The 25,336-nt window shown below is 44.0% G+C and overlaps 1 protein-coding gene across 1 annotated transcript in view; it reads left to right on the forward strand.

The window, feature by feature from the left end:
• Positions 1-25,336, forward strand: part of HUNK (hormonally up-regulated Neu-associated kinase) — an 85,079-nt gene that overhangs the window by 50,793 nt on the left and 8,950 nt on the right. The window contains exons 3-7 of the mRNA XM_018573025.1: positions 9,289-9,581; positions 14,897-14,952; positions 16,349-16,484; positions 20,905-21,032; positions 21,572-21,707. Coding sequence (XP_018428527.1) covers positions 9,289-9,581; positions 14,897-14,952; positions 16,349-16,484; positions 20,905-21,032; positions 21,572-21,707 — 749 coding nt within the window. The remainder of the gene's footprint in view (positions 1-9,288; positions 9,582-14,896; positions 14,953-16,348; positions 16,485-20,904; positions 21,033-21,571; positions 21,708-25,336) is intronic.

The following is a 25,336-nucleotide window of genomic DNA, read 5'->3' on the forward strand; positions in this document are numbered from 1 at the left end:
TGTGTTGGAGGTGTCTGACTCCCTTGGGTATTCACTGTCAGGGGAACCTGTGTCTCCTTTAGCTACCCTTTCAGCTTGATTGGTTGACAACTTTAAGTCTGTGGGAGGTGCCTGACCCCTATCCATTGTCATGGGAACATGTGTCTAATCCCCAATATTTTATCTCTTCCTCCCTCTACTTTTTTGTAAAGTTATTTATTGTGAAAAAAAACCATTGTTATTTTTTATGGAATCCCTAACTGGCTAATTCTTCAGCGACTTGTAGCTTAGGCACTGAGCGATTGAGTTTAAGCAGCTCTTTGTATTGGTAACAAAATTTTCCAGCGGGATACGCTCTTCATTCACCTTATGGGCTTAGATACAGATGGCTTGGCTTACTTGCAAATTGCTGAAGCAGAGCTATTTGTAGCAGAGCACGCCAACCTAATGCTGTAGCCCAGGGATGGACAAATCAGGGGAGCCAGGTAGCCATTGCTCCTTAAAAATGACAGCCAGTTCCTAACTTTTTAAATTTTCTCTAGTTGTCAATGGAGCTGGCTCCTAAAAAATCATGTTGTCTCCTGCATTGTACAGACTGGCTCCTGAATTCCATATTATATTGTCCAACCCTGCTAGCACTGGTTCAGCTTCTAGCTGCAACAAATCGCTTCTTAGCGGCAAATCACCAGCGACTCTAGTGATCAAATCGCTAGCTACAATTCGTTGTTATATTATGATTTGTAGTAGCAATGAATTTCTGCTAAAAAAAATGCCCGTCTGACATCAGCCTAGAGAATGAGGGAAGAAGAGTTACTGTTTTACTTTCTTGTCCGCCAACCAACATGCAGAAGACCATTGGCGATGGCTTATATGCATGGAAATTGTATCCTGAGGGACATAAAATGTTTATATTCTAATTATCAAGAAGTTCAAAGGGGAATTGGATGATGCTGTAGCCTGGGTCCCCTATATGTCTGACTGACTCCTGAACCTCCAGATTCAAAAGTTCATCCCTTAGGAGGAGAGAAGCATGCAGCTTAGTGGATGACGTAACCAAGAAGAAGGTGGTCCCCATAGACTAAGACATGGCAGAATGATTGCGGCCCTCCAGTAGAGCTGGGTATTCAGGCCTGTCACAGTTAAAAATGGCCTTGCATCCAAACATGTTGTGCCTTTGGCGACCTCTCTGCTCTCTAATGCTGATTGACAACCCAGCACAATGTGGCCTGTATGTGGAGCAAATGTGAAAGTAACACAGGGCTTGAAGCTGATGTGCATTTTTTGGTATCTTTCTAAATTCTTCCATCACCTGCCCCTACACATAATGAAAAAGGTTTATATTTCTTAAGGCTGCGGTTGAACATTTAACCCCAGTAACCCAAATATCAGTGCTGTTATCTCAACCATGCACATTGAATCTGTTCGAACTTGGCATATGAGCCGGGCCTCGGGGCCATCTTCAAACTTGTTTTACAGCATTATTCACCTGTAAACTACGTGCTGGATCATCTGACCTGCTGAGTTCACATAGCTATTACACAGTTTTCTGAGAGCATTCTATCCCAGTTCTGAGGAAAGCAATAGCACCTGTCATGTGTAGTTCTATGCTGAATGTATAAGTCTGACCGAACGCTAATGCCTTTGGAAGGGTGCTTGAGTATAGGAAAACAAAGGAAGTTGTCAGCCATCAACTCTCTTTGACAGAACCATATCAGTGATAGATAAGTGGCCTTCCATATGTAAAATTTCTGTCTTAAAGTTGCTCAGCCTAACATTTCTCTTAGGTTCTTAGTTCTGTCACTGACCAAATTTAGGACATTTTCATCCTACTTCCTGTCCTTGTGAAACTCTTACAAAAAATGGAGAGTGCGGGTGTCATCCGACAAATAGGAAAAGACAGCAACAGAAACCATTGTGAGTAGTTGTAACTCTTCCCGACTTTGCTAAATTTCTCATCTCATCAGTACAGGAAGTGAGGGAAATTCTCTCCAATGGCCTATTCACACTATTGCGGTTCATTAATACATGCTCGGTAACGTCGTGCGTTACCAGGTCTACAATAAAGGGGCCCATTCATTTGAACGCCCATTGGCAAGGTGTGTTGTTTTGCTATTCTGAGGGTAATGTGCTTTGCCCTGTGTTGTGATAATGTGCATGTTATCACGCACATAACCACAATGCAGAAGGCAATGAAAGCCCAGCAAAGACTCTAACCCTTTCCCATTCTATCCAACATTAAAAAATTACTTCGGGCAGAATTATTCTTAACCCTTGAAGTGGGACTGGAAAGAAGGTGCGCTGTAATGTCAGCAAGTGTCCACTTTAAATAAGGGATGGATGCCAAGTGCATTTTGATGTGTGCGGAGTGCTCCCCTGTGCACTGAGGTCAGGTTTCCTACATAACCCGGAGTCTGCGTTAAAAGGGGGACAACTGAATTATCCTCTTTGTTACTTTACCAGGCTGTCACATTCTGTATGCACCACGTAATCAGTCTGTGCTCTGGAGCTATTATTCATCATCTATAAGCGGGAAATTATAGAGTCAAGTATGTCCTTACAAAGCTGTTAGTAGACCAGACTGCCAAAACCCCAAACTCTTGGACTCCAGTGGAGGCTTGGCTTCTGAGCTTTGCTATGTTATACTTACTTTTATTGTTTTTACTTATTTTTTTCACATGCATTAATGCTTGTCTGTGCCGCAGATAGGCACGTTTCCTGCTACCTTTTACACCCTTTAGCTCACTTGTGTATTTGTTTAACCTGCAACTCCAGACATCATTTGGATAGAGTGACAAGGGGTTAGATCTTATGTCATGTTTTTTTTATTACTGTCTTTGGCTTGGAAGAGTTAACATCATAGTGTCGCTACTAGGATAGTAAGTGAGCAAAAATAACCATTTGGGAAATCGTACTTAGAAGTGCTTACCTATGTCCACTGTACTGAAGAATATGTTTTTATTGTCCCTGTTAGATAGATGTCCTCCTACTTCCTGGCCTGGTGACCATGTTGTTAGAGGCCTGGCTGCCAAAGTGAAAACATCTTTCGAGCTTCAGATAGGGTAGATGGTGGTCTTGCCTTTGTGTCAATCAACCCTGCTCTGCCCCTTTTTAAGATGCCCATTGACTTCTGAAGGTGATTGAATGGGTATGCATAGACTGACCCAGGGCTGGACAAATCCCGGAAGGCAGGTAAACAATGCTCCTTAAAAATGACAGCTGGCACCCTACTTTTGAGGTTTCCTCTAGTTGTTATCAATGGAGCTGGCTCCTGGAATGGACGGACCGGCTCCTGAATTCCATATTTATTTCTCCACACTTGGATTGACCATCCAGGATTGACCAGCACTGCCAAAAAAGAGTTCAACATTTCTTAGTTAAACGTTCTCAACAGAGAATGTGAACGGAGAGGCAATGGTAAGGAGAAGGGTAAGGAGAAGGGCTACTCTTGCTCAGTAGGACAAAAAGTTATTGGGACAAGTTTATTCATTTACCTGATCTATATCTCTCCCCCAAGAGTATTCATCTGGCAGTCATGTGTGAAAGGACATAGATCATTGCCCAACCTGGCTGAAAATGGTTTGGATATCTTTGGCCATTTCAGGCACAGTCTACATGTTTATGACTGAACGCTGTTGATATTTTAAACTCGGTACATACGGCTTTTGCCTATAATCTTTTTTTTTGCCCCATGAATTTCTTGCTTCTTGAATGCAAGACTAGTGTAGAATGGGTCATTCGAAGGTTAAAAGCAAATCCTGTTAAATTATTAAAATAATAACTCCACATTGAAGTAATAACCTCCACTGGATTCATATCTTTTCGAGCGCTCAGTTCATTTAACAAAAACACTGAATTATTAATAAAATCCACATGAATCTATGGAGGATATGGGAGACTGAATGTGTTTGTGAAAGATTTATAATAGCCGCGTGCGTAATTGGCCGGTCATGCAGACTTGATAAAATAATATTATGAATTGCCGCTGCTGTACTGTTAATTAAAACAATCGGCAGTTTATCTGCCGCTGGTGGTCTGTAAAACATTTTGGCTCCCGTGGAGGAAAAAATACAAGAGTGTTACATTTCCATCTTCTAAGGTGCCAAACTCGCAAAAAAATAGACAATTTTATTACGGAGCGTTGTAATTGGTTTAGCCTTAGGGCTGGATTTTATCAGTAGGCCCCCCTTGGACCCAACATTTTATGAGATTTTTGCTGGAAATGCAGATTAATGGAGTTTTACTTGCCTTCCTTGGCTCCTTACAGTGAAATTCTAGCTTATGCCATGCTGTTCTGTGAGGGGCACTATTAATAACCCCCCTTACCTATATTAAGGGTGCAGTTACATTCTCAGGGTCCGGTTCACGAACATGAAACCCATAACTGAAGCTCTTTGTATCATACACAGTTTCCATCTTTTTTTACAATAAAATACAGTTTTCCATCCTTTGTTGTATCTCACTGCAACTGATCTCATGCATTCTCTTTGCATTGCCTTCCTGTCTACATTTGATTACTAGTTCTCTTACTTCCCCATGTGCCAACAGATGTCCCATACTTCACATGTTCTGCCTGATGAAGGAAATCCTGCGAGACCCCAAAACGTTGCATTGAGTGTATCATGTTATGCTGCCAATACGTCAATAAACAGAAGTATTTGATTCACTATCAGAGTGGCGGTGTCTCTCTCTCTATATAAGTTTATGTGTGTTTATATATATATATATATATATAGATGTCCCATAATGCCCTACTGCATCCAGATAGTGACATGGAGGGTCTATGCCCATCTGTGCTCAGATTCATAAGGTTCAGAAACCTGTCCAGCTAACCCAGGGCTGGACAAATGAATATGGAATCCAGGACCCATTCCATCCAATCCAGGAGCCAGCAGGATTTTCTTAAGAACCCTATTGACAACAACTAGAGAAAACCTGAAAAGTTGGGTGCCAGCTGTCATTTTTAAGGAGCATTTTCTACCTGGTTCCTGGGATTTTTCTAGGCCTAAACTACCCCATGGTTCCTGTTGGTGCATTTGGTGGCATCTTTTTCTCACCCTAATATAATTAATGTGGCCAGTTCCTGGTCACATTAATACTGACGGGACATATTGTGGCACAGGCTTAAAGCTCAGCAGATGTCTATACATCTATTCCTCATGTGTTCCCCCAGGAAAAGGCACAGCTGTCAAACAATTCCTAAAATAAATATGTTTTAGAATATTAGAATAATGAATAGGACCCAAGGCAAGCTTTCTACAGATTACATATTCAGAAGCGATTTGTCATTAGTGGCTGTGTATGTTTCCTGTTATCCTGGGACGTGTTTAATCACCGTTGCATGCTGGAGTTGGAGCCAAGCCAGAATGGTATTTGCTGACTTAAGTCAATTTTCTAGCGTTTGAACCACATGCTCCTTGGCATTTGTAGTGCGTGCGTGCGTGTGCGGTTTACAGCCCTGTCCAATGTTGACATTTCAAGTGGAACTGAAGTTTGGAATGCATATCCTAATTCCAGAACTACTATGAGAGGTTTTTGTAGTGAAATGTGTTGGCCCGAGGCCTATGTCATCACTGCAAACTACTTACACCAAGATATCAGTGTGAATATTTTATATCCCATTATATTTTTTTCTCAAGATTTAAAGGGGCAGTGAGTGGCAGAATACAGACATGTAAAGTTCATTGAAATCCTCCCCCCTAAAAAAACGTTACTGTGTCTCTCCAGGCAAAAATGAAAAGGTCACTATAATATATACTGCCTGGCCCCAAAAAAAAAAAAAGCCACACACTCTAATATTTAATTGGACCGCCTTTAGCTCTGATTATGGCACGCATTCGCCGTGGCATCTTTTTGATAAGCTTATGCAATGTCACATTTATTACTGTCCAGAGTTGTATTCATTTTTCACCAAGATCTTGTAGTGATGATGGGAGAGTCGGAACACTGCGTAAAGTCTTCTCCAGCACATCCCAAAGATTCTCAATGGGGTTAAGGTCTGGACTCTGTGGTGGCCAATCCATGTGTGAAAATTATGTCTTATTCTTCCTGGACCACTCTTCCACAGCCCGATGAATTCTGACATTGTCATCTTGGAATACGCCCAATGTGCCATCCATTGATGGAAATCCTGGTCATTCAGTATATTCAGGTTGGCAGCTGTCCTCATTTTTTGGGCGCATATTGTTGCTGTACCTAGACCTGACCAACTGAAGCAACCCAGATCATACCAAATCCAGGTGGTGATTGTTTTTGGCCAGGCAGTGTATATCCATCTCCAATATGCCTTATTTCTTTGCCTAAGCCAGGGCTGGAAAAATCCTCGGAGCCAGGTGGACAATTTAAAAATTACAGCTGACGCCTAACTTTTAAGGTTTTCTCTAGTTGTTGTCAATGGAGCTAGCTCCAAAAGAAAAAATCCTGCTGGCTCCTGGATTGGACTGACTGGCTACTGAATTCCATATTAATTTGTTCTAAGTTAAAGTTCCACTGAAGCCAAAAACTTTGGAGTGGAGAGGAGGGATTAGAACCCTGCAAGGTTTTTATTGCTGTCTGCGTGCCCTTTAGGTTGATTCACCCTATCTCTTTGTCTTGATGACATCACGGACTGTGAGAGAAAATCCCAAATTCTGGGTTGTGACCAGAACAGTAGGTGGGAAATCTTCCAATGGGCACACTAGTTCAGGTGACCCTGTTGACCACCAGGGATTCCCCTCTCTTTGGGATTTCCTTTCACTTCCTGTTGTGGCTATCGGACAGGAAATGAAGAAAAGTCTCCCCAGTGAGACACAGATGGCAAAAAAAAAGTCTGATAGGTGTTATAACCTTCTCTTACTCTATGCAAACCTAAAACAAATTGCTTGCTTTTCAGTGCTGGGACTCCCCTTCCCTGCTGATCTCCCCCAAGCGCTGCCAGCACCCGGAAGCTTCGCCGACTCATTATTATGCAATGGGCTTCCGCTCACTGTGCATGCTCACCGGTCCGATAACCCTCAGGCACATGAACATACAGCCTATCCCCTCCTTCCTCCCTCACTGCGAATGGAATCTGAGGTGGCAACGTCACTTCCTATCCTGACGCCGCCTCTCAGGGATATCCCCGCATGCCGCTCACCAGCACTGCGGGTTAGTTGTCATGTGACCACATAACAATTGAATAAAAGGTAATTTAATGTTGATTTGAAATAATTAAACATAAAGCAGCATTAGAGGTATCAGTGACATCATCACAGTGCTGTTCATAGTGCTGTATTACTGAACAAAATCTGTAAGAAATACACATACCATGCCACCAACTTTAACTCTGTGCTGGAGCTTCCTGTTATAAAGACCGCTTACTGCTGCTGCTCTCTCCTTCTGCAGGGTGACTGGTCTTGTCTCCACCCCCTCCTGTAAAAAAGACCGGTCACTGCTGCCCTCTCTCCTTCTGCAGGGTGACTGGTCTTGTCTCCACCCCCTCCTGTAATAAAGACTTATCACTGCTGCTCTCTCTCCTTCTGCAGGGTGACTGGTCTTGTCTCCACCCCCTCCTGTAAAAAAGACCGGTCACTGCTGCTCTCTCTCCTTCTGCAAGGTGACAGGTCTTGTCTCCACCCCCTCCTGTTATAAAGACCAGTCCCTGCTGCTCTCTCCTTCTGCAGGGTGGTTGGGGCCTGCTGGGTTCCTTCCACAGCTCTGCTCTCTGCACAGGCTATGTACAGCAGAGAGATGAATGTCACTGCTACTTTTAGAAATGAATATCTGGGTTCCTAAAGGCAATGAGTGCACATAAAGTGGATTTATTTTCTTTTGTGGCTATTGAGAAATATATTTAAAAAATAAAAGTATTCAGCTTTAATACACCCGCTTCACCTCACCCTCATAAAACCCAGAGGACTTAATCTGTGTCTTCCTTTAACTCTCTCTCACCGGCTCTGGGAGTTGTATTCATCGCTAGAACCCATTAGAAAAAGTTCCTTCTTCTTCTTTCAGTTCTGCATTACTCCATTTTCCCAAGTGATGATAGATCGGCTTTAAAACATTTTTTACTCGCAGGCTTTTTGCTTTTCATTCCTCAGCGTTTCAGTCCTTTAAGTGCTCCTGGAAGGAATCAAAAAGTAAGTTGCCTGTTAATTGCTTCCCACGAAAAAGCGCTGTTCTAAAACTTGCGTAAGATCTCCGGGGAGTTTATCCGCAGCACAAAATGAGACGCAAGTTGAGAGCCGAAAAATCTGACGTGGTCTGAGATATTTTATATATAATGTGCAGGAAGAATGTGCTGGACATGTCAGCGAGGGGGGCAGCTCATGTCCCTGAAAAGATTGACCGGAATGAATGGGGTTGTCTGCCATAGATATTATTTTCAATCCCTGCGCGGTACTTCACAGCAAAACGAAATAAATCGTATACAATAAATATACAGACACAATTGTGTATATGTGTGTATCTTTCTTTCTTTCTTTCTTACCTTCCTTTCCTTCTTTCCTTTCTTTGTGTTTTTTTTTCTTTCTCCTTCTTTCTCTCTCTCTTTCTCTCTCTCTTTCCCTCTCTCTTTCCCTCTCTCTTTCTCTCTCTTTCTCTCTCTCTTTCCCTCTCTCTTTCTCTCTCTTTCTCTCTCTCTTTCCCTCTCTCTTTCTCTCTCTCTCTCTCTCTCTCTCTCTCTCTCTCTCTCTCTCTCTCTCTCTCTTTCTCCAGCCAAATTGCTTTAACATACAAATAAATTTCACAGCACACGGTGAGCTTCTCAAAATGTGGATTAGAAGCTGCAGCAAGTCAGATAGAGCTCCGCCTCATTTGCTTGCTGGTGGATGTCCAGCAGGATCTAGCGCCTTCCTCCCCAGCCTGATATCTCTGGCCCCGCCCCTTTCATTCATTGGATTGCAGTTCTTTTTGGAGGCTCAGCATCATGTGCGGATATTTACCACAGGTTCCTATTTGCAGGAAGCTACGTACAGCATCCTGCTGCCCCCGCCAAGCAGCCATGATCTGCCTGCATTGCATCGAAAAGCACAGAGATCCAGTGATGATGTCACTGGTTTTAAAATAAGGTGACGATGTCACTGGGTTTATAATAAGGTGATGATGTCACTGGGTTTATAATAAGGTGATGATGTCACTGGGTTTATAATAAGGTATGTCATAAAAACGGAAAGGTTTCAATTCATAATTTCATTAGCACATTGATGAGGGGGAAAGGAGGAACCAGGATAATTTAGGCTAGTTGGCCACGGTGGCCAGTTTAAACCAAACTTGTAGGGATCTGTGAGATTACATAGGGGGGGAGACTGTGTTTTGCTCTTCAGTATCTGATTTCCTCTGTTTCGGTTCTTACAGGTAGCTGTGAAGGTGATTGATAAGAAGAAAGCCAAGAAAGACACGTATGTGACCAAGAACCTGCGCAGGGAGGGTCAGATCCAGCAGATGATCCGACACCCCAACATCACTCAGCTGCTGGATATCTTGGAGACAGAGAACAGCTATTACCTGGTGATGGAGCTCTGCACGGGCGGGAATCTCATGCACAAGATTTATGAAAAGAAGAGATTGGAGGAACACGAGGCCAGAAAATACATCCGCCAGCTGATTCAGGCTGTGGAGCACCTGCACCGCGCCGGTGTGGTACACAGGTGAGCACAGACATTTGTTCTTTCTTTGCACTTCTCTGTTGGCCTTTCACCGTGCATAACAAAATGTTCCTAGTACTAGAAATATTTCCCATCATGGTCTTAGTGGTCACAAGGAGTTTAGTGTCCGAGCTTTCGCCATGCCAGTTTATGCACAAGGACATTGTTAAAGCCATTTCTATGAAAAGTATGTGTGATCCTTACTATGCATTCCATTGCAGTTTATTTCAAGGCAGCTAGTGCTTTCCCAGAAAGACAGCAATTGTGTTTATTTCCAACCATTAAAAAATGTGAATGGAGACACGACAAGTCTCATCAGCCACTGCGGCAGAACGACTTGTGGTTCTCAATGGAATAGAAGTGTGGTGACATCACCAGACTTGTAGTCCATTGACACTTCCATTCCATGGCCATACCGAGGTCCAGCATGGGGCTGAGAGAATGAATCTGTAGGAGCCGAAGCATTGCACCCGTGATCCACTGATTGAAATTGCAATGCTTTATTGCAACACTTACAAAAAAGTAAGCGCATATGTTTCTTTTATGAAGAAGTTTGCCTTTATTATATTTTGTAAAAAGTTGGAATTTCCCTTAAAATATACCATTAATAGTGTTTTGTTACATCTGTTTAATAAGTCTAGAAATATACCCGTTGATCCTGCCAGAAATCCATTGCTGTCCTCTCTCCTGTTTTCTTCCCTGTTTAGCTCACTTCTATGAACTGCAGAACACCTTCCCCCCTATGTTAAGGAAATGAGAAGGGTTGAGGGGTATTTTGTAGTCCCAATAGACCAATAGACTTCCTCTCCTTAAGTAATAACCCTGCTCCTCTATAGATACAATACAGTAAGTTAGGGATGTCACACACTTGTACGAAAATGGGAAAAAAAGAGAACTAATGCAGCCACCAAATGATAACGTTATACTCACCCGAACCGCGGAATCAGCCGACTGTCACAGTGCTAACTGAAGCCTGTCGCCTCCTCTGCTGCATCGATGGCGTGTCCCTTGGCGTCCTCATGTCCAATACACTGCGAATTGGACGTGATGGCGCAAGGATCCTTAGATTGCTGGAGCGGAGGGGGAGAGAAGCTCCAGGAACCGATCAAAGAGCAAGTCAGCTCTGAGGATCTGGTGAGTACAACTTTGTTATTTTAGCACCCGGACATAAAGCGAGCACTTAACCCTAGTAGTGCTGGGGTAGCCCAACTGCAAGATTAAGAAAAAGTTTGCCCGGAGTTGTTTGATAAACTGCTAGATCCCAGGGCATAAGAGGCTGCAGGGACCCATCTATCAGCCCTGATGGACCGAGGATCAGGTAAGTATGTCTTCTTTATTTGTGCCCCCTGGCAATGGCGCCACAAGGGGGGTGCGGAGGGCGTGCCCCGCACCTGGGTGACACAATTGGAGGGTGTAACACTAAAATGACTGACAGTCGTTTTGGTGTCACCCCCTCTGAAAAGTCGGGCACTCGGTCATGGACCGAGAGCCTGACAGTTTCGGGAGATAGGAGGGGACCCGGCGGGTGACTGTCCCCTCCTCTCTCTGCCATCGTCCATCACCAAGATGTACCCTGTCCGGTCCTCGGGTAGTTTAATACAGAAGATTGTTATCAATTCCTCATTACAGATGATCTATATATCACACAGCAGGATCATAAGTTGATACAACTTACTGGTTATCATATGATTCCTCGTCAATCAGACAGAACTAAGCCGTGCGCCTCAGCTCTTTTAACTAGCAACGGACTTATGGCGAGAACAAACATCTTTTGAAAAGGGTAAATTCTATTATTAGACCTCACAAAGCAACGCACATAAAAATAGAGGTTTAAAACACGTGGCAGATAATAGCTGTGCCGCGGTTATTATTTCTTATTGGAATAAAAACTTCTCTTCAATGAGAACGAGGACATTTTGTTTACGACAGCGGCATGAAAAAAAAAAATGTCACGGGACGATGTTAGTTGTAAATGGTTTGTTTTACGAGTGAATGAACGGGTGACTCATGCCTATTGTTAGCGGAAAGATCACAAGTTTGTGTGAAGATTCCATTATTCATAAATCTCTGCCGGGAAAATGGATTTCAGCGGCATGAAAGGAAGGAGAAGTCACGACAAAACGAGGAGAGACCTGGCTCCTCCGGAGTTATAAATAGAACGCTAGACAAGGGGCTTGCTGAAATAATAATACCTTTTGAATGCCGTGTGTTAGAGTCGCTGTGAACGCATCTCTGGTTTGGAGGAGAAGCGGCGGAGACGAAAGGAAAGGTCGCACACCTCAATTTGCAGCGGAGCGCAGATGAGCGCTATTTTTATCAGCGCTGTAATTGCTGTCAGAGCTGCTCCATTGAAATAACATTCTATAAACAGCTCAGTGTTCCATAGAGAGGCATAGAAATCCACTCGGCTCTGGAGAAAGAAACTTTCTTTGGGTCAATTTACCATTGTCAGGGGTAATTCCCACCAGGTTGTCAACTATACCCACTGGTGCTCATCCGGCAGCCTGAGGGCCACATGCTAATAGGCTGTTCTGACAGTTATCTTTGGCAGTCACACATAACACATCCACGGTCTCTTGACTATTTTCTGCAGTACATTTCCAGTCTCCAATAACACCTGTAGCATTCAATTTTTGGTGCGTTGAGTTACGTTGGCAACTCATTCATTTTAAAGGGCGTTATGAAAAAGGATCACATCAGATTTTCGGTACTTGGGCAGCCCATTCATTTCAAAGAGCATTAGAAAAAAGCATCACATACGATTTTTGGTACTTGGGCAGCACTCTCATTTCAAAGGGCATTACAAAAAAGGATCAAGTCCGATTTTCGATACTTGGGAAGCCCATTTATTTCAAAGGGCATTACAAAAAAGGATCAAGTCCGATTTTCGGTACTTGGGCAGCCCATTCATTTCAAAGAGCATTAGAAAAAAGCATCACATCTGATTTTCTGGAACTTGGGCAGCCCATTAATTTCAAAGAGCATTAGAAAAAAGCATCACATACGATTTTTGGTACTTGGGCAGCACTCTCATTTCAAAGGGCATTACAAAAAAGGATCAAGTCCGATTTTCGGTACTTGGGAAGCCCATTCATTTCAAAGGGCATTACAAAAAAGGATCACGTCCGATTTTCGGTGCGTTGGCAGCACATTAAAATGAATAGGCAACGCAACACACCTTTAACGCGCAACATAATGTATGGCTGGTAACGTAGTGCAAAAATGTACATGGGCCCCGAATGTACTGGCCACGTAAAAGGTGAGTGCAAGGAGCACACGGGTGAGATTTAGTAACTCTGTCACGCTACTAGCGATTTATCATTAAAGAGACTGCACCAAAAATCAAAGTCCAAAAATAACTGCAAAAGAGGACTGGTAATACACTCACCTTTCTTGCGGGAAGTTTTTACAATTCTCTGCCTCACAGAGCTGCAGTCTCCGGCAATATCTTCACATGCCCGGTCCCCCACTGCAGGCTGTGGTCTCACCTGCCAGCCCCTATTTCAATACAGGACACAGTAGCGACGTAAGATCCAGCAGATGGAACCATAGAATGTGGGAGGGGGCAAGCATCCAACACTCCCAGAAGCGCTGAATGTGTATATTCTGCCCCAGTTTATGTTGTATAGACAGAGTTGCTTTAAGAGTAGCAATGGGTTGCAGCATAGATGAGACTAATAGATCCCAATGGTGCAGGCTACACAAGTAGCAGGCTGTCGCAATTATCCTTACATGATTGTACAATGTACCAAATGTGAGCAAACAGTCACTGCTGCATTCTACTTGTGTAGCTCACAGCAAAGTGAGCCATTTGTTCATTCTGTGTAGTGATCGATCACTATAGTGGGATTGAGATACTAGAAATCACCCATCTGCTCCAGCATTAAAAACGATCTTTCACCAAAATTGGTTATTTTAATTCTTTTTAGTGACTGAGTTCTGTGTTGAAAGGTTCCCCAGTTGAGTTCGTATGTCTGGCCCATAGCTGTGCCATGACTGACTGGAGGGGCAAGTGGTACATGAGGAGGTAGCTGTGTGGGGATGGACTTTTTGAGAATGTGATGGTTGAATGGTTAGTTAGAGGTGGGATAGGCTTCCCTGAAGAGATGAGTCTTTAGGGATCGCCTAAAGTCAGTCAGTGTGGGAGACAGACGGACAGGTTGTGGTAGAGAGTTCCAGAGGATGGGAGAGACTCTAGTGAAGTCCTGAAGGCGAGCATGGGAGGAGTATCAGTCTCTGTCCACTTATTGGACTTAATGGTTCAGTCCACACAAAATGAATATTTATGTTTTTGATGGAAGCCCATCAATTGAATCACCCCAGTGCACACATTGAGCAACCTCTACTTTTCTGAAACTTCTGGAGGCCAAAGATGCCCACAGGTACTAGAGGACATTTACAGGGTTATTCACAAAAGGGGGAAGAGTTTGGAGAAGTGAACAATCTAGGACAACATATCTGAACTGGAAAGTGAGCTGAATTGGAGAATGTTTCCAGTTCAGTTATGTTGTCCTAGATTGTTCCCTTCTCTGGCCTTCTCCAAACTCTTCATCCTTCTGTGAATAACCCTGTGAGACCTTGTAAGGCTTGATCTGCTTGTCAACTCCGGAACTCAACAAGAACCACCACAAGCAATTGTCATGTTATGTCCGTGGGTCCCTGTACACCCCAATCTGTCTTCTGTATATATAAAATCCAGCAGGAAGGGCTCAGTCACACTACATGCAGTGCGTTCCGGCCCGATTTTGCCCAGTATGAACTGCCTCGCATTGCGGCCGGCTCACTTTTTAGTGGGGCAGAAGGGGGCGTGGTGGGCCATTCAAGCGAATGGCGCCTTAGCCACGCCCTCCAGCCGCAATGCGATCCGCCGCATGGGATCGCAAGGCACATTGTGCCTGCGGTCCGGTTCTGTGCGATGCGATCAAAACAGTGCTTGTAGCATTTTAAACGCACCGCACAGAACCGTACCACAATGCGAGGCAGTGCGCTCTGGCCAAAATCGGGCCGGAATGCACTTCATGTAGAAGTCGGATCCACTCATAATGGCAGCGCAATAACTACACAGACTATAAAAAAGCCAATATTATTATAAATCGTAACATAATTTTAAGTATAGACCATGACCACATTGTACTGATTGGAAAATCAGTTATTTTTGGAGTTCTTTAACTTCTTTTGCAGAACTAATTATGACTACTTACTGCTCTCATTAACCAATTAAGACTTCTGTTGCCTCAATCATTACTTGTAATCTTTGTTGCATAAACTTGTTTGGGATCAGTGCTTCTCACCCTCGTTAATTGTTGTCTTTCCCGCAGAGATTTGAAGATTGAAAATCTGTTACTGGATGAGAACAACAACATCAAGCTCATCGGTATGCAAATTCTTTAATGAGCTCCTCATTAGCATTGTATTCCTTAGTTTACACTCACTGTGGCCAGGCGAAGATTACAAATGCGGCAGACCATGTCGCCTCAATAGGGTTTGTTCTGCCCCTGTTGTGTCCTACTTCCCGTCTCCTTCCTCAGTGCCAAATATCAACTGCTGACTCTGCAGTCCTGTAATTACCCTTGTGATTGTTTTGGTGCAAAAAACCATTGACATAAGTTGAATAGAGTCCATTGTCTGCACAGAGGAGCACAGAATATTTAACGGATCAATTCAAACAAAACGGATATTTTGGTGTCCTGATGGTACTGGTTAAAACGCCCACCAAGTTCTTGCATCCTTTGGTGATACCAAGTAGTAAGATTTTGCTGGACTGATTCCTAAAAGCGGTTCATACTCAAATGTTGTCATGAAGCATATTTTACTTTTTCTGATAGTGGAAAATAATAAGGAATAAAAAGGGCTCAAATACTTTTCCGGTAAGAAATGCTGCCCAAGCTGGCCATCTTCTGCTGCTCACCTAACCTAAGGTCTAGGCACTTGGACATGTGATCTCTTCGGAAATGTGGAATCAGATTTCTGATTGGCTGATCTTTCCCTAATGCTGGCCCTACACCTATAGATTATCTGCAGATGATTTTCTATGGTCAGATGGAAAAAGTGCAACAGATTCCTCCACCTACGCTAAACTGTGCAGATGGAGGAATCTCCCATTAGGCCAAGCTTCAGTATCTTGCTAGTCGGCCCCGCTGGCTCTTAAAATAAAATACCGGAACAGTGCCTGTGTCCAGTCAGATTGTTCAGATATTTTAATAGTCAGCGGGGCCGACTAGCAAGATACTGAAGCTTGGCCCAGTGGGAGATTCCTCCATCCACACAGTTTAGCGCAGATGGAGGAATCTGTTGCACTTTTTCCATCTGACCATAGAAAACCTGCAGATATAATCTATAGGTGTATGGCCAGCTTTAGGGAAAGAAAATGTGGCCGTTGATACAAGCTTTTAGCCATGTGGCCGGCACTGAAGCGAGCCTTGGAGCAGCATTTCCACCAAGAGAAGTAATTGCCTTCTTTTACTCTTTATCCATTCCAGCAATACTGTCTCATTGGTTGTAGTAGCAGCACAGACATTTTAAAATGTTTAAAAAGCGAAAATCTGGCCTAAAAACAGACACTACAAGGTGATTGCTATTATCTTCATTTGCCAGAAAATCCTCCTCTGTGCACCTCTTTGGTTTTACTTTGTTACCAGAGAACTGACATAAGGGCTAAGCCCTGCTAACTGCCCCATCTGTCCAAACACAGTTCAAAATATCTGACAGGTTTGCTTTAAAACCCATTTAAATGTGTTAACCAATTGTAAAATGAGGATCTCTCTTTGTAGATTTTGGTCTGAGCAACTGTGCCGGAATCTTGGGCTACACCGACCCGTTCAGCACACAGTGCGGCAGCCCAGCCTACGCTGCCCCGGAACTCCTTGCAAGGAAAAAATATGGGCCCAAAGTGGATGTCTGGTCTATGTAAGTATTTTTTCTCCGCTTTATATGAAAATATACTCTTGGGGGTACTCAGCTTCTTGTATCTCTTGGGGGTACCCAGCTTCTTGTATCTCTTGGGGGTACCCAGCTTCTTGTATCTCTTGAGGAGCCAAGCTTCCTGTAGCTCTTTGGGGGACCCAACTTCTTGTATCTCTTGAGGCACCCAGCTTCTTGTATCACTTGAGGGACCCAGCTTCTTACATCTCTTGGGGGACCCAGCTCCAACTATTTACATGAAATAGTAGGAGGTAGTTTCATTTTTAATTTAATTTTAATTTGTTTTGCACTATTCAGAATGTGACAAGAAGATAAAGACTCCTACTGCTGCAGCAAGGAGAGCGAGACGGCACTATATGTTTGAGGATAGGTGATGGGATGGCCATTGGCACGTAAGGCTGGGTTCACACTTGGGCGTTTGTAATATGCGCGTTTGACGTGCTTTTCGGGCCGTGCGCTTTTACAGAGATTTGCGGTCAACGAAACGCGCGACAAACGCGCGTTTACGAGGGCTATCCAGCTGTATCCTAATGGATACGCACGGAAAATATGCCCCAAAGAAGCTCCTGTACTTCGGGTTGCTACGCGCTGGGTTGCTACGCGGTGAAATACGCCCAGGTGGGAACCATGCCCATAGGAAATAATGGGATTTCACTTGCTGGGCGTTTTACAGCGCGTCGATCAGCGCTGTAAAACGCCCAGGTGTGAACCAGGCCTAAGGCATATGAAGCCAATGTGTGATTTGGCCCAAAGAGCAATGGCAATAGTTACGCCCTTGACTTAAACACATTCTGGCTTCCAGGATTTGCTCAGGCTGTTCCTGCTATGGGAACAGATAAGGATAGACACCTTATATCATAGCACAAGGCTTAGACACCTTGCTTATATGGTCATTCCCATAAGGCCCAGACAGACATAGTGAGACAGGAATGTTGATAAACAGTCTTCAGCCAGATAAACAGTCTTGAGCCAGAGCTGTTGACCTTTTGCATGTGCAGATGTCCTTCGCCAAAAGTTTGCACTCCATTATGACGTGCAAAGCACAGGGGTTCTAATGAGTAAGTCATCCCAGCAATAAACAAGCAGGGGCTCTGGGGTTTGCTCAAGCAAATGGTGCCGAGTGGTACGCTTATGTAAAGCTACCTTCAGCCTTTAATAATTAGACAGCCAACTCAAGCAAGATGTCCAACAATCCTTCTGTTGAAAGATCTTGACAAACATATGTTTAAATCGGGCGACTTTGCATAGTGAGGAGGTTGGGGGAACATTTAGCAGATATCATTGGCAGCAGTCTCTTAAACAGCAAATGTGTGGGAATATACGAGCCTGCTCAATTGTCCCTTCCTCCCAGAAAGCTGGGGAAGGGCATGTCTCCGGAGTTCTGATGTCTTATAGTTAGTTTTCTTTAGAAAGCAGCAACAGCTAGAGTACAAAAGTATTTCCCATGCCAGGGTGCTCTAGAAAAGGACCATTGAATTTTTTGTGTGTAAGCAGTGGTGTCCCTGTAGACGTCCAACACATCCTCTGTTGAGTCAGCTTTCAAATCAGCAGTGAGCATTAACCTTGCTAATTGCAGAGCTATAGGTCTGTGTGTGTGTGTGTGTGTGTCAGACCTCTGCAGAGAGACTACTGCTTCCACACAGAGAGCAAGAGCCCTTCTCTGCGCAAGCTCTAGATAAAACCAACATAACACTGTTTTGATGCACCTGAAATTAATTTAGCTGATTTACGGTAAGCTAAAAGTTCAATAGGGCTTAAATCCTTCATTTACTGATTATTATCATACAGTATATATATATTAGGGATGCACCAATGCCAGTTTTTCGGTATCGAGGACCAGTACCGATATTTTTTCTTTGGTACTCGCCGATACCGAAAGTCCTATTAAGGAAGCCAGGCGGCGTGTAATGACTCGCCACCTGGCTTCCTGATTGGCCCGGAAACCGTCCCCATGTTTCTTGTCACTAGGTGACGGAAAAGCATGGAGCCAGCTTTCTGGTCAATCAGGAAGCCGGGCACTGCGTAATGACCGGGAAGCCGGCTCCGTGCTCCCTCGTCATGAGGTGACGAGGAAGCATGAAGCCGGCTTCCCGGCCTATCAGAAAGCCGGGCGCCGCGTCATTACACGGTGTCCGGCTTCCTGATTGGTCACCTCCCAACCAATCAGGTAACCGGGTAGCGAGTCATTACACGCTGCCCGGCTTCCTGATTGGCCGGAAAGCCGGCTCCATGCTCCCTCGTCACTTGTGACTTACTGATACCGGAAGTATCGGGTCAGGCATCGGAGCATTTGGGAAAGTACGAGTACTCGTCCAAATACTCGGCATCTGCAATGATACTAGTATCGATATCGGTGCATCCCTAAAATATATATATATATACAGTATATATATATATATATACACAGTATATATTACAATATGAAATACATAGAAAACATCTGAGTCCCGGGTTAATGGTCTGTGGAAGACCCGAAACCGCCTCCGTAATCTTTGCTATATTACTGCCATTTAACATTCGTTGATATGACCATTTAAAATATGCGTCTAGTAGCTCTTAACGGTTGCCTCCCAAGAGCATGGCTCAGGCTGGCAGGTTACCATGGTAACCGCATGGAGGAAAGAAGAATGTCTGAAACTCTCACTTTACACTGCATGTATTTAGGAGATGTGAAAACAGTTGGCACCAAGTGGTAATTGCTAGATAAAATACTAACAACTTTTTCTACCTGCAACAGACTTTGTTGGGGTCTGCAGTGGTGAAATCTCCCAGACATATTCACTCTCTGCAGCCATTATGAAAAGGTCTCGCTCATCACTTTCGTTTTTAGAAGACAAAGTGAGACTTCCTTGCATGGCTTTTGCAATGGCTGTGTTGGAAGATGGCCATTCCAGCAAGGAAATGTAACCATCACAGTCTCAACACATATATAGCAGCCATCTAGTGATTCAGCTCATGAGTGCCTTCCATAACTAAAATATCAGTTTGAGGCAGGGGTGGACAAGTTAGGCACCAGCTATCATTTTTAAAGGAGAACTATGAGGTGAGTGCTTTTCACTCACCTCATAGTTCTAGCCGACCTGTGACAATGAGACTGTCACAGGTCGGCTCAGTAGATCGGGAAGTGAGCGAACACATACCGGCGTTCGCTCACCTCTCGATCCTGTCACGGCTCTCTGCCGTGACAGGGGAGGGGCTGGATTCCCACCTCCCCGCTCCGATCCGCCAGCACTGACTGGCGGAACGGATGGGGGAGGGGGCAGATACAGCTGGCTCTGCCTCTATGTAGGCAGAGCCAGCTGTCAGTCACGCAGCTGGGCGGATCCCGGCATAATTGTTGTGATCCGCTTCAGCTGCGGCGTCTCAGTACACCCTGAGCAGCAGATCGCGGTATACTGAGCTTAGGGTGACGGGAGGACGCTAGTTTGTGTCCTCCCGTTACCCTAAGGAGAACTATGGGGAAAAGCCTTAACCCCACAGTTCTCCTTTAAGGAGCATTTGCTACCTGGCTCCTGGAGTTTGTCCAGCCCTGGTTTGTGGGAATATTCACCTTTTATATTCCAATATGGATACTACTAGTTGGAACTTTCTGTGCAGATCAGATTATAACAGTCTTCGTAGAGCAATGGCATGCAGTATTTATGTACACTTTGCAAAGGTTTCTTGTAATACAGTTGTCTGTATGGTTAGGAGGAAGGACACATGACCAGAGAGGGTTAAAACCCCATGGCCCTAATTCATCAACCTTTAGCAGCACTTAAAATGTTCTAAATAACTCTTAAGGCACGGCTAAAATACATATGATAATATTGACTAAGAGGCCACTTAAGCATTCCTTAAATGCTGCTCTAAAGCTGAACTCTAGGCAGATATACTGTAAAAGAGACTACATTTAATGAAGCTCTGTAATCATGAACACACCATTAAATGTATTTTTTGCATTGCAATTAAATGCAAGCAGTGTAAATACCTAAATTTGACCTGCAATCAGCTCCTTGCAGTCCATGTACAGCAGAGCTGGAGCTTGAGAGGAAGAAGCAGTTCAGGTGCCAGTAAGTTCATGTGCTGATTGGAGGGTGATATAGAGGAGTCACTGCGCTGCTTCTCCTTTTACTGTCCATTCACAGGCTGGGGGCATGTCCGGGATGACCAGGGCTCAGAGAAAGCCAGTTAAATGGTGCTGCCCATCAGGCATCTAGTGTTAGAAAAGTAGATTTTTTTTAGAAAAAGTTGGTTTTGTTATTTATCTTTTATGGGCTATTCAACTTTAATCATGTTAGTTTTGGCTGGAGTTCTGTCTTAAGTCTGGTGATTTAGAGCCTATGTATAATGGATCATTTGCTGCAGACATTCTTACGTTGTTGCCCAGCACTAACCACTATCTTCACAATGTTATTTTTTTAAGTGGTGTGAACATGTATGCCATGCTGACGGGCACACTGCCATTCACGGTGGAGCCGTTTAGCCTGAGAGCTTTGTATCAGAAGATGGTGGACAAAACCATGAATCCGCTCCCTTCCCACCTCTCTCCCGGTGAGTAGTGCCACATGTTAGAAACCATACACAAGCAGACACGTGCCATTGCAGTGATTGTAGCCAGCTTGCCCCGCCATCATTATTACTGCACATGCTGGTGGTGTGTAAAAGGAAATTATCCTCCGAGTTCTCTGCTTTGTCAGACAACGCCCACAGCGTGCTTGTGCATTTTGTGAAAGGGCCTCTTGGATTGCGGCATGTAGGTTTTAGTACTTTAGTACTATCGAGCAGAGGATGTATACCTCTGGGCTTTGTATTGTTAACAAGGTGCGTGTGTTTACTGTACCACTTACTATAAAGAGTCGGGAATAGGAGGAAGCGACATAAATAAAAGGTAATAGTTGTAATCATAATAAACCTTTTCAGCTAAATCTCATTCACCGTGCCTCTTACAGGCTTAATCCCTCACTTGTAAGAGTCCGCTGGCTAAACAATAATGTCATTTCACTGTTCTGCATTGTGAGATAATTCGATTGCAAACATTTAAAATATTTTATTTTGCAAGTATTATATTCCACTTTATTCTTCTTCTTCAGCTGCTGTTAGTTTCCTGCGCTTGTTGCTGGAGCCGGATCCATTGAAAAGGCCCAATATCCAACAAGCACTGGGCAACCGCTGGCTCAATGACAACTATCAGGGCAAGGCCTTGCAAACATGCACTTACCCAAACAGGTGGGTACAGCAACTCCTTCGGTGCTCCCGAGACAGATTGTTAGTGTTTTATATTGTGCGATGGTTTATTTTACTATATTGGGATTCTTATAGTACACACACTTTTGCTATAACACAGATTGTGAGGTCACAGGAGAACACACTATCAGTCAGTATTTCCAGAGGCTTAATCAATAGTGTCTGCTGTGGAGATATCTACAGCCAGTGTGTGTTCAGTAATGTTAGGGGCTTCAAGGGATAATGTGAAGCAACAACTGCTAAGACTTCAGATCTGTCTACTCCAAAGCTGGCTGTACACGTATAGATTTTCTCTCATCAGCCCGCAGGCTGGATGAGCGACAATCACTCAGTTCCCCCCTCCATTGCGAACAGCATGGATGAAGTAAGCTCCAGTGCTGACTGTTGTATTCAGACAGTCGCAGCATGTGATAGGGTGCAGTCACTGTTCAGCCGAGGTTTTTTTTTTTACTTGGGTCAGTCAATGTTTAGAGGTGAACTATGAGGTAAGTGAAAATCACTCATCCTCATAGTTGGAACCGCCGTGTGACAATGAAACTGACACAAGTCGGCTCAATAGATCGGGAAGTGAGCGAACACATACCGTCGTTCGCTCACTTCTCGATCATCTCCCTGCAGAGAGCGGTGACTGTCAGTCCCCACAGGGATTTCCCCCTCCCCGCTCCGATCCTCCAGCGCTGACTGGAGGAACAGACGGGGCAGGTACAGCTGGCTCTGCCTCTAGATAGGCAGAGCCCACTGTATATCAGCCACCTGGGTGGATCTCAACAGCATTGTCGTCATCCGTCCAGGCTGCAGCGGTCTCAGTACACCGCGAGCTGTAGCTTGCGATATATTGAGCTTTGGGTCACGGGAGGATGCTAATATATGTCCTCCCGTGACCCTTAAGAGAACTATGGGGGAAAACATTTACCAAATAGTTCTCTTTTAAATCAACTTTTGTTGAGCCAGATGGTGCTGACAGGGCCACCCAGGTCTCAGATTTCAGCCAATTCGGCAGACATTTGAGCCATGTATTCCTAGCTTTACTTCAATCTCCTACCTAATGGTATTTTTGAGTTGCCCCATTGTACTTCAAGAGTGGACTGCACCAAGAACATTGAGAGGTCCAAGGAGTGGTGTGCTGGCTTGACCTGCTACGTACAATTGTCTCTGCCAATGCCTGAATGCAATGCAGCATTCACAAAAAGAGTTTATTAATGCATAAACCGGTTTCCAGCATATTAGTAAGCTCCTTTGTGATCAATAACTAATCGCTTCCACTCGTTACACAACCTGGCAAAGATTACTCAAAACTTGCTGGTTTTTAACAGGTTGTGAAGGGACTTTCTAATACATTGAGGCTGCTCAGGCTGAGACATTAGTGACTATAATCTGTTTATCTGATTGTTGACAGTTAAACAAAAAGAACTTTGTCTTATCAATTAACACAGGTGACACATGATCACTTCACAATCAGGCAGTGACAACAGAGCACTAACGATGCTTGCCTGTGCAGATAGAGTTACTGTTCAAACATGGATTGCTAAAGACCTAAACTGTGTTGGTATCCCCCATCCCCCTATGTCCTGCAATAAAATAGTTTTATACTTACCTGGTAGCTGCTCCTGGCTCCCCCATGGCTCCATTACCTGTACACGGATAATGTGATGGGTCATGTGGGTGGTATCAACGGGCTGGGGATCTGGAATGCTTTGACAGCTCACCTTGTAACTCACCTAATCAGTTGTGTCCAGGCATTGGTGGCCAGAAGGTGTCTCAAGCCAGTGACCGGAAAGCACTATAGCTTACCTTAACAACACTTTAATACACGTGCAATAAATCTAATCGAGTACGGTATTTTGGATGCAGCCATTGAGACGGTAAGTAGGACTCAGAAAGTCGAACAATAACAGCGTTCATTATATGCAGCTGTAGAAGTTGAAGTTCCCAGACAAATTTCACAGCCTAAATATCCTTTTTTATGAGACAGTATAAACAAGCAATCCCCCGCCCAGCCCTGCCCTACTGTAATACAGGCTGTCATCACCCTATGCAATTCTCCTATTTACATATAAACATAAGAGTAAGAATTAGCAGCTGGGAGAGCTCACCTGCGGCAGTCCAGTCAATCAAAGATGATTTATTTAATGTCTTTTGAAAGGAAAATCCAGGGAAGGTCTACCACCTTTCTAACTGCTACATTATATTTGCAGGGGCCCTTTGTGCCTCTAAAGGTAAGGATAGGCATTAAATTGTGTTCTCCGTCAGTCTCCCAACAGCTGTGAATGAGCATTTCTAGAGAGCAAAACAATCAAACAATGTGGAAAACCTTGCCTGATGTTTATGTTTTCCCCCAGCGTCGGGGCTGTCCCAGTCCTGCCCCATTACCCCTCGTTAAGTGTAAAATCATATGTTTAAACCTAAACTCCAGGCAGATATAAAAGGCACAAATCAATGCAACTTTGTAACGATAAATACAGTAGTACCTCGGTTCACGAACTTAATTCGTTCCACGATTCTGGTCGCAAACCGAATCAAACTTAGATCAGACCGAGATCTCGAGTAGAGGAAGCCACGACCATGTGTGGAAGATGGCCGCGGTCGTGTTCGTCACTTGATGCGGAGTTCGCGAACAGAAGCAACATTTTGCCGAACTTCCTGTTCGCGAACCGAATTGTTCATGAACAGAAGCGTTCGTGAACTGAGGTACCACTGTACTGCTTTAAATTTTGTTTTCTTTTTCATGCAAGCAGTGTAAGTACCTGAATGTGACTTAGTATCAGTCTCTTGCAGTCTACTGTACAATCTGTACAGCAGCACTCAGAGAGGGGGAGGAAGAAGCAGCATAAAGTGCCAATGAGGTGTGCTGCAATGCATGGACCGTGCTGATAGGAAGAGAGAACACTGGAGAGAGAACAGATTTATTCTTTATCTCCCATAAGCATGCTAAGGGCATGTCCTTATCTTGTTTAAGGGCGACACTGGCCCAGAAGGCATCATGAGACGGTGGGATCATATAATATATATTGACCATTCTCTAACATCTATAGCCAGCCTTAGACTTTTTCTAGAGCAAGTAAATATTCATAATATTGTTCACTTACTGAGGTTAGTTGACCATTCCAAGAAATGTATATGACCGTATATCCCCAGCACTAGTTTCAAGGAGGGCAGCCATACACTCCTGAGAAATATCATAGAGTTCTTGTCCCACGGAGAGGTAGTATAGAATATCAAGTGTACATTACAGGGCGGGTTGGAATCCGTATTTAGGAGAACATTACGGTGATGAGATCAGTAGGTCGGGTAAGGAAGAGAATGCCTTTAGGGTGGTAATTAAACATCATACAGGGGAATGAATTATTGACACTCCTGTCTTTTGTTAAACTTGAGCCCTTGTGACAAAACCTAAAGAACAGCCCCAACCAAGCAGATAGCCACCGTTGAAACCCTTTAAAAGGTTCTCTTTTCAGCAACATGAAAATAAAAACTTTGGCAGTTAAAAGGGTACATTAACTATACAGACCTATAGATCAAATGTAAAAGAGGGACGTTGTGAAGGAGAGAAGAACAGAGAGATTTTGATAGAAAATGGGGCTATTTGACTAGTTGGGAGCCATGGCCTTCCT

This window comes from Nanorana parkeri, unplaced genomic scaffold, assembly GCF_000935625.1.
Source record: "Nanorana parkeri isolate BGI_ZX_2015 unplaced genomic scaffold, ASM93562v1 scaffold2210, whole genome shotgun sequence".
NCBI classification, from domain to species: domain Eukaryota; kingdom Metazoa; phylum Chordata; class Amphibia; order Anura; family Dicroglossidae; genus Nanorana; species Nanorana parkeri.